This window comes from Notamacropus eugenii, chromosome 2 (genome assembly GCF_028372415.1).
Source record: "Notamacropus eugenii isolate mMacEug1 chromosome 2, mMacEug1.pri_v2, whole genome shotgun sequence".
NCBI classification, from domain to species: Eukaryota; Metazoa; Chordata; class Mammalia; order Diprotodontia; family Macropodidae; genus Notamacropus; species Notamacropus eugenii.
This window is the reverse complement of record NC_092873.1, coordinates 461,130,653-461,145,342: the sequence shown is the minus strand read 5'-3', so window position 1 is coordinate 461,145,342 and position 14,690 is coordinate 461,130,653. Positions and strand designations below refer to the sequence as shown.

General features: G+C 40.6%; 1 protein-coding gene across 5 annotated transcripts in view; it reads left to right on the top strand.

Moving 5' to 3' along the window:
• RGL1 (ral guanine nucleotide dissociation stimulator like 1) overlaps positions 1 to 9,645 on the top strand; it is a 272,674-nt gene extending 263,029 nt beyond the window's left edge. For 4 of the 5 annotated variants that reach the window (XM_072648405.1, XM_072648406.1, XM_072648408.1 and 1 more), the window contains 2 exons: positions 3,683 to 3,797; positions 6,843 to 9,645. In XM_072648405.1, coding sequence (XP_072504506.1) covers positions 3,683 to 3,797; positions 6,843 to 7,030 — 303 coding nt within the window. In that variant the 3' untranslated portion in view covers positions 7,031 to 9,645. The remainder of the gene's footprint in view (positions 1 to 3,682; positions 3,798 to 6,842) is intronic. The other variant, XM_072648407.1, reaches the window with a different exon arrangement.
• Positions 9,646 to 14,690: the final 5,045 nt, after the last annotated feature.

The following is a 14,690-nucleotide window of genomic DNA, read 5'->3' as shown; positions in this document are numbered from 1 at the left end:
CTTCTCCTTAGATAAGAAGCTTGCATTTAGCTGACTAAATCCATCAGCAGCTCACAGTAATCCTTCATGGAACGCCTTTCATGCCTGTCACTGCTGGCTGTGTGCAGGTAGCTCAGACTGTCTGCACCATTTGAGGGAGCATTTCATCCAGGCTGACAGGAAACAGACCTTCCTCTTTCAGACTTAGGATGTGCACCTGTTTTCCCCTTGCAAATTCATATCACAGATGTCTCAGGGACAGGATGATAAGCAAAGCCATTGCTATTTGTTTTCAAGAGACTGATTTTAATAAATGGAGTCAGAACCGGTTGCTTCATCAGGCATGTTGTAGGATAGGAATGAAGCTGAGAAACCTTTAATGTTCAGGAAAAAATGTGTTTCCTGTTGTGCTGGTATCTTCAGATTCATTGATGCCCCTGAACAGAAAGCAACAAACAAATGAAAATAAAACTGCTTGCTGCGGATGGATGGGCGACTTGCTTGTAAGGAGCAGGAAGTAAACACGCCAATGGCTGTTATTATGGAACAGATGGGATACGTGTGATTTATCATTTGTCTCATTTGTTGTATCCAAAATGCCTCAATCTCAGGAAAACAGCATTAAATAATATTGCTCTAAAGAATTACTGTATGGATCACAATGCTCACAGAAGAGAGAGCAGTACAGGAGAGCTGTCATTCTAGAGTGGGTCCTTAGCTCAGTTGCTCAACTTTTGGAAACTATGGGAAGTCAGCCTTACCCTTCTCATCTCTGATATTCCAAACATAAGTGATAGCAGTTGCAGCAATGACCATGCTCCCAGGCAAGGATCTGCATACTGGCATTTTCCAGATTCACAAGTCAATGAGTAGGTCCTTTTGGAGAGAGAGTACCTCTGTTCCATGAGCAGTCTTCTTGGAGAGAGGAGAAAATAGGGTCTTGAGGAGTAATCCCCTTGGACTGTCAAGCCATCCTTCCCTTCCAATGCGGGTGAAACTCTGCACAAAGTGGTCCTTACGACCTAAAACATTCCCAAAGGGCTCTTGAGGCAAAATGCCATCCACCTCCAGAGAAAGAACTATGGAATTGGAATGCGCAGTGAATCAGAATATTTTCTCTTGTATTATGTTTTGTTTTGGTCTGTATTTTTTTTCTCATGGTTTCCCCCATTCATTTTTAACTCCTCTATGCAACATGACTAATATGAAAATGTACTTAATAAGAATGTATGTATAGAAACCATATAAGATTGTATGCCATCTCAGGGAAGGAGGGGAAATGGAGGCGAAGAAAATCTAAGACTTATGGAAGTGATTGTAGAAAATTGAAAACAAATCAATAATAAAAAATTTTTTAAAAACAACCACCACAAAAAGTGGTCCTTCCTACAAACTGTGGAGAGCTATTTGCTATAGAACAGGTCCACCGAGTAGCTTCTTAGTCATTTTGGTCATGTTGTATACAGATGCTGCTCACTGCCAGGTGCAGCGTGTTGGAAGCATGGTGATGCAAATATAATCACTCCCAGGCAGCTAGGTTGTCCAGTGCTTCAAGCACTGTGCCAGGTGTCAGGAATACCTGAGTTCAAACCCAGGCTCAGTCACTTACTACGTGACCTTGGGCAAGTCACTTAAGCTGTTTGCCTCTTTTCTCTCAACAGTAAAATGAGAATAATGATAGCTCTCAAGGTTGTTGTGAAGATCACAAGATAATTTTTGTAAAGTGTTTAACAAAGCACCTGGCATACAGCAGGCACTATATAAATGCTAATTATGACTGTTGTTGTGATGGTTGTTGTTGGGTGTACCTCATGTTTATATGGAGTCTGAGCCTGAGAACAACCCGGTGAAGTAGAGACTGCTGGTGTTGTTACCCCATTTTACAGGGGAGAAAATGGAGACTCGTTGTCTTGCAGAAGGTCACATGGTAGCGCCCAGGACAGAATCCAGATCCTCTGATTCTTTGTCCATTATCAGCAATGGCTGTTCCCTCTTTCACCCCCATACCCCCAACCCCAGTAATGTCTTCTATGTAGGTTCTAAGTAAGGGAAGAGGGGGAATCCCAGGGTAGTTTCAGAAGCCATTGCCCTCATGGGAAATCACAGCACCAACATGCATCTTTTCAGCACTTAGCACGGTGCAGGTACATAATAGGCACTTAATAAGTGTTTATTTCTTATAGCACAATAGGATTCCATTACATTCATATACCACAACTTGTTTAGCCATTCCCCAGTTGATGGGCATCCCCTCAAATTCCAGTTCTTGGCCACCACAGAGAGAGCTGCTATAAATATTTTTGTGCATCTGGGTCCTTTTCCCATTTTATTTTTATTTTTTTTAATTTTTATTGTTATTTTATTTGTTTTCAGTGTTCTACAATCACTTTCATATATGTTAGATTTTTTTCCCCTCCCTCCCTCTCCTTCCCTCCTCCCTTCCCACTCCCTCCCTGAGACAGTGTGCAATCTTATATAGATTCTACACATACATTCCTATTAAACACATTTTCACCTTAGTCATGTTGCACAGATTTAAAATGAATGGGAGACACCATTCCCCAATTGATGGGCATTCCCTTGATTTCCAGTTTTTGGCCACCACACAGAGAGCTGCTATAAATATTTTTGTACATATGGAACCCTTTCCCATTTCTGTGATCTCTTTGGGATACAGTCCCAGAAGTGATATAGCTGGGTCAAAGGGTATGCAACATTTTTGTAGCCCTTTGGGCATAGTTCCAAATTGTTCTCCAGAGTGGTTGGATCAACTCACAGCTCCACCAACAATGAATTAGTGTTCCAACTCTCCCACATCTTCTCTAATATTTATCATCTTCCTGTTTTGTCATGTTAAGTATGATCTGATAGGTGTGATGTGGTACCTCAGAGTTGTTTTGATTTGCATCTCTCAAATCAATAGTGATTTAGAGCATTTTTCATATGACTGTAGATAGCTTTAATTTCTTCCTCTGAAAACCACCTGTTCGTATCCTTTGACCATTTATCAATTGGGCAGTGATTTCTTACGTTCTTGTAAATTTGACTCAGTTCTCTATGTATTTTAGAAACAAAGCCTTTATATTTTAGAAATAAAGCCTTTGAGTTGTAAAAATTCTTCAACTTACATGAACTGAGGCTGAGTGAAATAGCAGAAACAGGAGAACATTGTTCACAGTAACAGCCACAGTGTGAAAGGACTGGTTCTAAAGACCTAGCCTTTCACAGCAGCCAAGGACCTAAAACATTGCCAAAGGACTCTTGATACAAAGTGCCATCCATATCCAGAGAAAGAACTATGGAATTGGAATGCAGAATGAAGCAGAGTATTTTCTCTTTTGTTATGTTATGTTTTGTTTTTCTTCTCATTGTTTCTCCCATTTGTTTTAATTTTTCTATGCAACGTGAATGTGAAATGTGTTTAATAATGTGAAAATGTGTTTAATAAGAATGTATGTGCAGAGCCCATATAAGATTGCATGCCACCTCAGGAAGGAAGGGGAGAAAATTTAAAATTTATGGAAGGGATTGTTGAAAACTGAAAACAAACATTAATTTACAAAATTAAAAAAAATAAGTTTATTGAGTGACTCACTGACAGTGCTGAGTTTGTTAGGCCTTGGAATACCATATTAATGGGACCATAAGGGACAAAGCTTTCATGAAACATGGAACTTAATATTTTTTTCAAATCTATTTCCAGTTGACGAGCCAGGATAAAACTCCGGCTGTTATCCAGAGAGCCATGCTGAAACACAACCTTGATTCAGACCCAGCAGATGACTATGAGCTTGTCCAGGTCATCTCAGAGGACAAAGGTGAGTTGAATTCTCCAGGCATCTCTAGCCATAGGATCTCAGGTGCATTGGAAGGGATCATCAAGCAAACCCTTCGCCTTATGAAAAGTGGGGCCTAGCGGTGTCAAATGACAGTTATACTGACTTTGGCAATGGGGGAAACAGGACTGAGGTCCAAGTTTTCTGCTGTTCACTTCTCTTCAAATTTGGAATGCAGGGAATGGACATGATCAATTAAATAGATTGGAACATTCTTATATTTATATTTTATATTGACCATATTCTGGAGCTGAGTAGGTAACAGGGTGACATCTTTCATAGGATTGAAAAAAGTAGCCTTTAAAAAACACCCTTTTCTCATAATGCATGCAGCAGAGTTCCAGCTGTTTTTACAAACTTGACTCAGTTGTCCAAACACCCATTTCCTCTTCTGGTGAACTCCCTTTACCTACACAGTATGTTCCGTAAGAGCTGTCTGCAAACTGAATGAAGATTTACAAATGAAATGTTCCCTTGGCCTCACATGGTATTTCCAGAGAAAAGCTTTATCTTCATTTGTGATTGATCCTCAGGTATCAGTAACTGCTACTCTTAATACTTGAACTTAAAATTTCTCTTCCTCTGCATCCCAAAGAAAGAGTTCTCAGTGTAAGCCTTCAATGCATTGGGATGCTTCCCACTCAAGGAATCCTTTTCTGGAATATTACATATCAAAGATGGCCTCTGGAGATCCTTAAAATTCTGAGATGGTCATTCTGGAGAGCTAACCTCTCCTTCACATAGTAGGACTCTGTGTGTGTGTGTGTGTGTGTGTGTGTGTTTATAAAACAATTTTTGTTGAATTCTTTTTTTTTTTTGAATTCTTTTTTTAATATCTCCCAGATTTCCCATTGTATTTCTTCCAGCTCCCAGAGAACTATTGCCTATAACAATTATTTTTTAATTTATTATTCACTCACTTTAGAAAGTAAAAACCAGTTCCTGATATAACTGTAGGGAAGTCTTTTCTATACAATTCAGTGCCACAAATACATAATCAAACATATCAGAAGTAAGAGTGCTTTCAGGTAATATCTAGTAAAGCATTCTTAAAGTATGGTCCGGGGACCCCTGAAGGTCCTTGAGTCTCTTTCAGTGGGTCTGTGAGGTGAAAACAATTTTAAGAATAATGCTAATATGATTTAATTTCTAATTAAATTAAATATTGATAGATATAACCTATATACACAAAAAATCTTGGTGGGAGGGGTCCTCAATAATTTTTAAGAGTGTAAAGGGATCCTAAATCCAAAATGTTTGAGAGCTATTATTTTTGTACTATACTCCCATTATGCAGATGAGAAAACTGAGATCAGAAAAGTGAAGTGATTTGCCCAAGGAATTGCAGCTAATTAGTAGATCTGAGGCTAGAACTTAGATTCCCAGACTTGTAGTCCAGGGTTCTTTCCCTTAAACCAAATGTGGGAGAGTAGATCACTCCAAACAACCTAGATCTCACACTCACTATTAATTAATCAATTCCATGCCATCGAGAACCGTGACTACAGTTGTGACATCCTACTGCTATCTTTCCTGTTTGAGATCATCACATCTCTAAGTCCTATGAATTTTTAAAATTAATGCACATGAAAATAAGTTTTGTAATGAGAATTTCACTATACTCCTAGAGGCAATTGGAACAAGTCATTAGATATTACAAAGTCAAGACTGGGAGTTATTGAGCTTAGTCTGCCTTTTATTAATTATCTTTGCATAACAGTGTTCAGGGCATTGAAAGAGGCAAGAGTCAAACCATAACGAAATAGTGGTTCACTTTTGCTTCACTTCATGGGCTATTTGGATGTTGGTTAGTTTTGGAAAACATGGATCCAGTTCTGGTTTGAATGGATTGACTAGGTGCTTTGAGAAAAGTATTGTGTTCTCATTATGGATTCCTTGTCTTTTGGGAGGAAAGACAGTGCAGGGAAAGTCAATAGGTCTGGGTTCTAGTCTGGACTCTACCTTTATCTAGTGTTTAACAAGTTACCACTCTGGGCCTCTGTTTTCTTCATCTGCATGGTAATGGTATGGTGGTGGTGGGGAAGGAACTGTACAGGTTCTAATAGGGTCTAGAGCTGAAATGGACCTGAGAAGGCATCTAATTCATGATTCAGTCAGGAAAATAATACATGAGTTTGAGTTAGGATGAAGCAGATTGGTGCCATCCATTCTGGGTTTTGATTTCTGAATTGATTCAAATCTCAGGAACTAAGATCATGTCTCAGGACTTGCGTATTTCACATACCAATGCAATCCAATGAGCACTTTGATGTTCAAGGCTCCATGCTAGGCTGTGGTGCCATAAAAAGAAAAAAAGTGATAAAATCCCTGTCCTACATTCTGTTGGGAGATGGGGTAGGGATAGACAGCATTTAAATAGGAAAATAATGTCTAGTTTAAGGAGGAAGAGCGTACTAATAATAAAGGGTGAGATCAGATTCCTGTAGGTGGGATGAGCCTCAAAGGATGCTAAGAATCCTAATAGGTGGAGAGGAGGAAGGGCATGTGGCAGTCTGTACAAAAGCTTGGGAGCCAGAGATTGGGGTCCTCAGAGTGGGGAAGGTAAGTTTATTTTGACTGAGACAGATTGTGCATGAAAGGGAATACTGTGGAACAAGTTTAGGCTGACATGAGAGTGTCAAGGAAGGCCTCTGAGCACCCAATTGAAGAGTCTGTATTTTTGTCCAGAGGCAATAGAGAACTGTGGGAACACTGTGAGCAGGGCCTTGGCTGCCCTCTGGTTTGGCACCTCTGCGGCCTGGAGAGGGTGGATAGGGAAGAGGCGAGGCTGGAAGGAGGTGGATGAATTAGAGAGGCCCTTGCAAGGCTCCGAGGGCAACGTCCATGGAGAGAAGGAGACAGATCAAAGGGATATCTTGGAGGTGGCATCGCTGGGATTTGACAACTGATGGAATTTGGGGGGTGGAGAGCATAGAGGCGACTGAAGAGCTGAGGGTTGAAAATGACTCTTGAGATCAATGCTAGACTAAAACATACTTACTTCTTTCTGTTTCTTCTCTTTTCCAGAATTAGTCATTCCAGATACTGCAAATGTCTTTTATGCTATGAATAGCCAGGTGAACTTTGACTTCATCCTAAGGAAGAAAACCACCGTGGATGACCAGGTGAAACTGCGCAGTCGAACCAGCCTGACCCTGCCCAGGACAGCAAAGAGAGGCTGCTGGAGCAACAGGCACAGCAAAATCACCCTCTGAGAGGGCTGCGGGACTAGCCCACAGTTTGCCGAAGCAGGGAATGGGACGGAGGAGTTTGGAAAAAGAACTCCAACTACTACCCAGTATTAGGGAGCCTTCATCTAGTCAGCCAATATTTATTGGGCATCTGCTACGTGTATGACACTGCGCAAGACACCTTGGGGACTTCCAAGATCAGCTAGATATGAAAGGGATGAACTACTGCCCCAGTGTTCCTCCTTGACCAACGTGTGACTAGAATGCAAAGTTACCCACATATAGAAATATATATGCGTCTTTGTGTATGTGTGTATATAAACATAAACATATTTTATATATATGTGTATATATATATATATATATAAAAGGAACTTTATGGGATATTCTGGACTATGGGAAAAAATTTGCACATTGCTTTAGGATGATATGGTCATTTTTTATAGGGGAAAAAAAGAAGGAACTGAGAACATACGTAGCCTTACACCTTCCAATTAAATGGAATCAAATCCTAGGAATACGAATTTTCCTTTGTGCCAGTATTTACTTATAACATGAACTTCAAATTTTATTTTTCTAAGATGAGAAAAACCTCTCAAAATCAAGTGCCACCACAAACAAACAAATGCAGGGTGAGAAAAGCCACCGTCAGCTGCATGAAAGACCGATTTGGAAAGGGTCTGGATAAGCCGGTGCCCCATAGCATCTGCCTGCACATGCCACACTCTGCCTGGGCTGGGGAATAGGGAAAGAGCTTGGGTCTCCCCCCAGCAAAAATTAAAGAAGTTCAGTTGGAAAGAGTGCTAGATTTTGGAGCTGGAGGACGTGAGTCTAAATCCCAGCTCTTCAACTTACTACCTGTGTGACCTTGGGCAAGTCATTTAACTTCTCTGGGCCTCAGTTTCCTCATCTGTAAAATGAGGAGGTTGGACTCATTGACCTCTAAGGTCCCTTCCAGCTCTAAATCTATGATCTACCTTGATCCATTCACTCATCAAATTGCTTTTCTAAAGGGGGAGGAGAAAAAACTCACTGTATCATCATCAAATTTCTCCAACCAACACTTTTTCTTTTGGCACCCATTCAGTACCAGGATAATCACTTTATTTTTCCCTTTTAAAACATTCAGAAAGTGGGCCATGCTTGTTTTTGCACAAACAGTCATGTTTTTGGTTACTTACCAGCCAGGCAAGGAAGTGAAAAAGAAGCCCTACATACGTGGACTCTGCCCTTGTCTGAATGCCACTGGTTGTTGCCTTTTCCAGATAAATGCCTTTTGCATGCACAGCTGCCTATCATGCCAGTCCTCTGACATCAGAATTGCTGTTCCTCATCATTCTGTGCAATTATTCCTCAGGTGTAGAACTCTTTTTTTGAGACTGACTCAGATGGGTGGCTTGGAGTCTGTGAAGGAAGTGGTTCCTGAGCATCACTTGACCCATTGGTTGCCTTTGAAGATAGTGCCTGTTTATTGTAGCAGTGCCCAGTTTTCCTTTATCATTCACTTCTGTAGCATCACTGTGCCTAGCCCACAGCCTCCCCAGGGCATGGTGGGGGACAGCCTTGTGGGGTCAGGGGGTGCATGCCAACTGAAATGTTTCTTAACAAGGTACATTCTCCAAATGGAATAAAGCAGTTAATGTTGCCTATGGTCCCCCATAGCTGCTATTACTCTGTCTCACTTGGAAGTGAAATTTTTATTGCCAACTACACCACTTTCCTCCAGAGTCCGAGGTGTGGTGAAAGTCATTTTAGGGGTTTGAACTAAAAGCCATACATGTCTGATACTGATGCGTAAGCACTCACAGAATGTCGTCCTTTTCAAAACCTTTTTTCCTCAGAATATTAGTCTGCATTCCAAAAAGTAAAAATAAAGATGAAGTGAACCGAGATTATAAAATAGAGATGATATACATAGATTTCTTTGTGCCAACTCTGTAATGCGATTTTGAAAAGTTGTGTCTCATTTATGTTCTGTGAACAGCCATAATGAATCAAACTTGGGGTCCTGGAAAGGTCTGGAGAGCTGTAATACATGGCCAAGAAAAAGAAATCAAATTGAGAATGCCTTACATCTCACTCAGACTTTTCCAGGGATGGTGAATTTTGTACTGTAAAGATGCCCACCTTCTCACTTCTTCCTGCCCATTATCAGGTTCATTCTCAATTTGACAAGAGGAGGGAAGAAAGTGTCAGGTGATGTGACCATGGGTCCCCCAGTGTGAGCAACCCATGATAAGGATTGACAGTGGAGCTGTAGCCTGTTTCTCAGGCTGTCAGTCCAGAAATAACGTATAAAAACGTGTGGTTAAATGTCCCCAGCAGAGCACAATGTGCTTGCTTGTGTATACTATATATGTATAGAGTAGATTTACATACTGCACTGTATAAAACCTGTATTTTTCATTTTTAAAGATGATGAAAATGCCAAGTGGGATAAAATAGCCTCATTTATTTGATGCCATATTTTAAATGCCATTTCTGTTCTTAATGGACAGCTTGTATGTGCTTTTAGCTGCTTGCACTCTTCTCCTTTGGTATCTCTGTCCTCTGTTTACTTTCTGGTTAAACTAATAAATTGGTTTGGGAAGAGGAGGCATGTGCTGCCCAAGCCCCAAGGGACTGTATCATGAACATCACTCATCTCCTTACATTGGTTTCTTCTGTTTCTTGTCTCTCATAGGACAAGGAGGAGGTTGAAAACTTCCAGAAAAGTAGAGCTTACTACCGTATAGGTCAGCATATGATATTTGGGGACAGCTCTCATTAAAAAAAATATTGAGCCCATCATGAAATCTATGATCATTCCACAAACTCCTAATGCTGACTCTCAAATGATGTTACAAATTTTTAAAGAAGATACACTTGTCCAGTGTATCCAATGTGGCCATCTTGAAGGGATAAAAAGCACTTAAATGCTATTCCATCTCTCTGTTGTCAGTCTGCTTTCCCTTAAGCCACTCTGCCCACAGGGATCCATAGCCTATGCTTAAAGAATGCAGGGAAATAAGGTATCATGACATCATGATTTTTCCTGTTTTTTAAATGAAGTAGTGCCATGGGATACACTCTATTTGATTCAACAAATATTTTCAGTGTCTGTTGTGTATAAGAAACCCTGTGCTGGTCACTGAGGGTGATTTGAAGCTCGAGATGGTTTCTGCCATCAAGGATCTTATAGTTTAGTAGGAAGGAATAAAACGTGCACTTTGACACTGGTGGATCTGGGATCTCACTGATATGAGTGCTTACTCCAGCACTTCATCTTGCAACATAAACACATGTCTGTCCTGTGACATTTCATAAATGCTTATAAAGGTTTATTACCTCTGTCCATGTGAATTATGCTTCAGGCACTCTTGACAACTTTCTGCCTCTTCTGAACACAACGTATTCTCATGTCTCCATGCCTTTGCATGGACAATATGTTCTCTGTCCTTGGAATACACTCCTTCCTCTCTCTCTTCACCTGGTGAGTTCCTAGTCACACAAATCACACATCACCTGGGTTTAAGTCTCTCCTATGCATCTCCCCATTCTTCTACCTTTGAATCTCCAAGACTTTACATAGAAGTTTCATTTCCTCCTAATGCGCTCATCTTATGCTGTACGTTAGCATTATCTCTCGGTGTTTTTCCTTCCCTTCTATACTGTGATCTCTAAAAAGTAAGGACCATACAACTTTATATCTTCTCTCTGGGCCTTAGCACAACATTCTGCACATAGTAACAAGTACTGAATGTAGTGTTGGTTGCATTTTCATGCCATACAAATGTGAGTTATCATCTATAGATTTTGCAAAGAATTTTTTCTTTTTCCATCACTTCCCATTCAAAAGAAATAATTCCAGTTTATAGTTCCAAATTCTTATGTAAGCACTAACCAGAGAGGGTGCCAATAAATCAAGCCTGGGGTGGGAAAAGCAGACAGTAAGGAATTTCAATCTATTGTTGCATACAAAGCTCCAGTCCCAGAACCCAAGGCTTTCAGAGGATTGTTAGAAATTGTCTAGACCGAGCCAACTCCCCACCACTCCTCCATCCCACAGGGAACTATTTCTGATCATCATTGGTGGGCTACTCAGCACAGCTTTCTCTAACAATCATGGCTTGGACTCAGTAGCCTGATCAGTCAGACAGGGCTGGTAGGTATTGGCTATGAGTTGTGATATTCGTGCTGCTGTGCTGCTGCTGAAGACAGGCTGATGACAATGAATGGTGCTGCATGCCACCTGACGTTTCAGGGGGGAGGATAGAAAGAGAGAGAGAGAGAGAGTGCATCTGGATCTAGATTTTGAATGACTTTAGTAAGGAAATGAAAAGCTAGACAGAACCCCTCCCCAGAGCACTTAGAGAGGTTCTTCCACTGAGTGACCAAGCATCCCAGATGGGAAACTTTAGAGAAGTGCTGAAAAGTACTCTGGGAAAAGCCAGACTTGTTTGTGTGTTGGGGAAAGAATGACTAGTGGAACTGCAAGAAATCAGATTCTCCTCCCCTTCCTTCCCCACACCCCACCAGCAAACCCATTTGGTATTAGCTGTCTGAAGAAGACTGATTGCACATACAACATGGGAATAGCAAATCAGAGCTGATGGATAACATTTTCCTTTGCCAACTACAAATATTTCAGATAATCCAGACAGTCTCAAGCATTGATCCAGCATTGGACAGCATGTGCAGGAGCAAGCCCAGAGGGCTTTCTGATTCACTGGCATTTGATCCATCCAGTCCCTCCATTCCCACTGTTATCACCCCAGTTTTTGACCTCATCTAATATCTTCCCTAATTTATCTCCTTGTTTCTAGCATCTCCACTCTCTACAACACCATAACAGAGCTACCAAAAATCATCTTCCTAATGCATAGACCTAGCCATGACACTTCCTTGCTGAGTAAACCAGTGGCTCCCTATTACTTATAGGATAAAATGCAGATTCCTTGGCCTATGGTACTCATATGACTGAAGGAGGATGGGATAGCGAATAGAGAGTTAGCCTTGGAGTCCGGAACGCTTGAATTCAAGTCTCACAACTGACAAGCCTTTTCTATGTGTTGCTGGCCAAGTTACCTAAACATTTAATGCTCCAGGTAGATGTTGAGGACTACAAGGTACAGAACAGAGCAGGTGCTGATCTACCTTGGCAGAAGTTTCCTTACAGAGACTTTCTCATACCAATAAAATCATGGATCTGGAATCTATACAAATAAATACAAGTATGTGTATACATATATATGGCTATATATGGCAGTATATCCACTGCACCCCCTAGCTGCTCAAGATTTGCATAGCACTTTCTATGATCTCATTTGAGCATCATGGCAATTCTATGCAGACTATTGTTATCTCCACATTTTAAAGATGAGGAAACTGAAGCTCAGAGAAGCTGTTGCTTGTTCAGAGTCACCGAGTTAATAAGTTCTTGGAGGCAAAATTCAAACCTAGGGCCCACTCACTCCAGGTCCAGTGTTCTATTTACCATATCCTGCCTCTCACTATGGGAATACAAAGGTGAAACTGCCCTCAAGGAGTTTACAATATGATTGGGGTAAGGGGAGGAGAGATGTTTATGTAGAGAGATTGCAAGAGTACATTTTAGCACCAAAAATACAGGAGTCTTAAGTTAGATTTCTTTGCTATTCTGCAACTTATTTTATAATGCTTAGTCACCACCACTGAGAGTTCAAATAAAAAAGAACAGAAAATGGTCTTTTCTGGAAACTACCTATATTGATCCACCTTGGGAATAGCCTTTTGTTGGGATTCTCACTCTCCTTCTTCTCTGGCTAAGGATACACTCTGCTCTTTCCAGGAAGACTTACTAGATAGTCTGAAATTTCCCCCTCCTGCTTAGCTTCTTTCTTAGAGACTGGTCTAGGAGACTCCTTCCTTGACTATAGTTCTCTGAATTTCCCGTCTTGGATCTTCAATGCTACTCTCCATAATCTGTTCCCCAGTTCCTTCATTGCTGGGCTTTGCTCAGCACCAATCCTCTTCTCTCTGTAGGAGCCCTTTTGATCTTTCTTGAAAGCTTCCCCCACTCTGGCCCCAAGATCATCATCTTCCTTTCTTCTATCATCTTCAAGCCCCAGTGGTACTTACTCTGGATTAACTAACCAGGATACTGACCATTTAGCACAGCTCAACATCCTCTTCTTTTTTGTTGCTCTCGTGTAAATTTCAAAAGCAACTCCTACTGGTTTCTAGTAGATTTTAAAGATGCTTAAGATTTCTCATTTACATTTGAACCCTCCAGTGCCCTGTCTAGAATGTCTGTTTCCAAATTCACAATTTGGGGGAGGCAGCATTTTATTACAGCCTGTTTTCTAATCTTCTGTGCAGGAAGCAGGATCAGAATGGAAAAGTATCTTCCTTAATCTACTCCCTAAAAATCAAGTTCTTCCCAGCAGCTAAATCAGCTTCAATCTTCACACCCTAGGAAAAAAGAAGGCACGTAAAGGCTGTCTGTGCTGTATCATGGGGACTCCCTATAAAGGAGCAGTTTTCTCTCATTGTGGGAAGTTTGCCAACTGATAATGACATCATGGGGAAGGGAAAGATAAATGCACAGACAGTGATGCTGTCTGGAAGCCTTCATTCTTGAGGAATCCAAGTGAAAATGAAGATCATAGAGGGGGTGGGTGAGAGTCTACCCTGCGAGGAAAAAAATGATCCTCTAGGAGGAGGATTCTTTACTTTTTTCCATTTTTTAATAAAACAGAGAACACAGTTTTGGGCTGTGAGTAGCACAGCTGGAATTCTAGGCAAAGACTACAGTAAGAATGACCCATAGATATTTATGAGTATACTTTACTCTCTGTGGAACTTAATCTATTGAGGTTGTCTGATAAAATGTAAGAGTAGAAGTCAAGGATCAGTCAGTCTCAGGGTACTCTTCAGAAGAATGGTGGGGCAAGAAGCAAATCTGAAAGCTCACCTGGTCCTTTCCTGTGCCTACATAGCTGAATCATTCTAGATACATCTTATGCTTAAATACATTGAGGAGTAGCCATTCTGCCTAAGAAAACATTCTTCATTTCTATGTTTAGCCAGTCTGTTGATAAGTTCTTCCTAATATTAACTCAGATGGAGTTTAAACCCCCATGACTTGGAATCTTGCCTTAGAAACTTACCAGTTATATGATCCTGAGCAAGTCACTAAAACTGTTCTGAGCCTTAATTTCCTTATCTGTAAAATGGGCATAATAATAGCAACTGCCTTCCATTATTTTGGATCCTGTGAGATAACGTCTGGGAACACTTCACAAACTTTAAAAATGACAAAGGTATGTGAGGATGATGATGAGGAGGAGGGAGGTGATAATGATGATATTACCTTTATTGGAGATGAATGACCATTATCTGAGAAATCATTTTAAAAGTATTATACCTGAAACTATTATCCTTTCCTTAGCTTTTCTATGCTTTTCTTATTTTTAAACTCTAATCATTTTCACAGTTTTCCCTACATGAACTATCAGAACTCTCTATTCTTCATTTACATTGTGGCCCCAGTTGGATGTGATGCACTGATGAAGATCTGACCATATAATAGCCTGAAATGGCTGGATTAATATGAGTAAGAATTTGTCTCTCTCATAACTCCTCAATCAAAACTTCCCTGGGGATAGCAATGATCTCTGTAGGATAATATAAAAACCCACACTTTGCTAGTCTAAGATGAAGA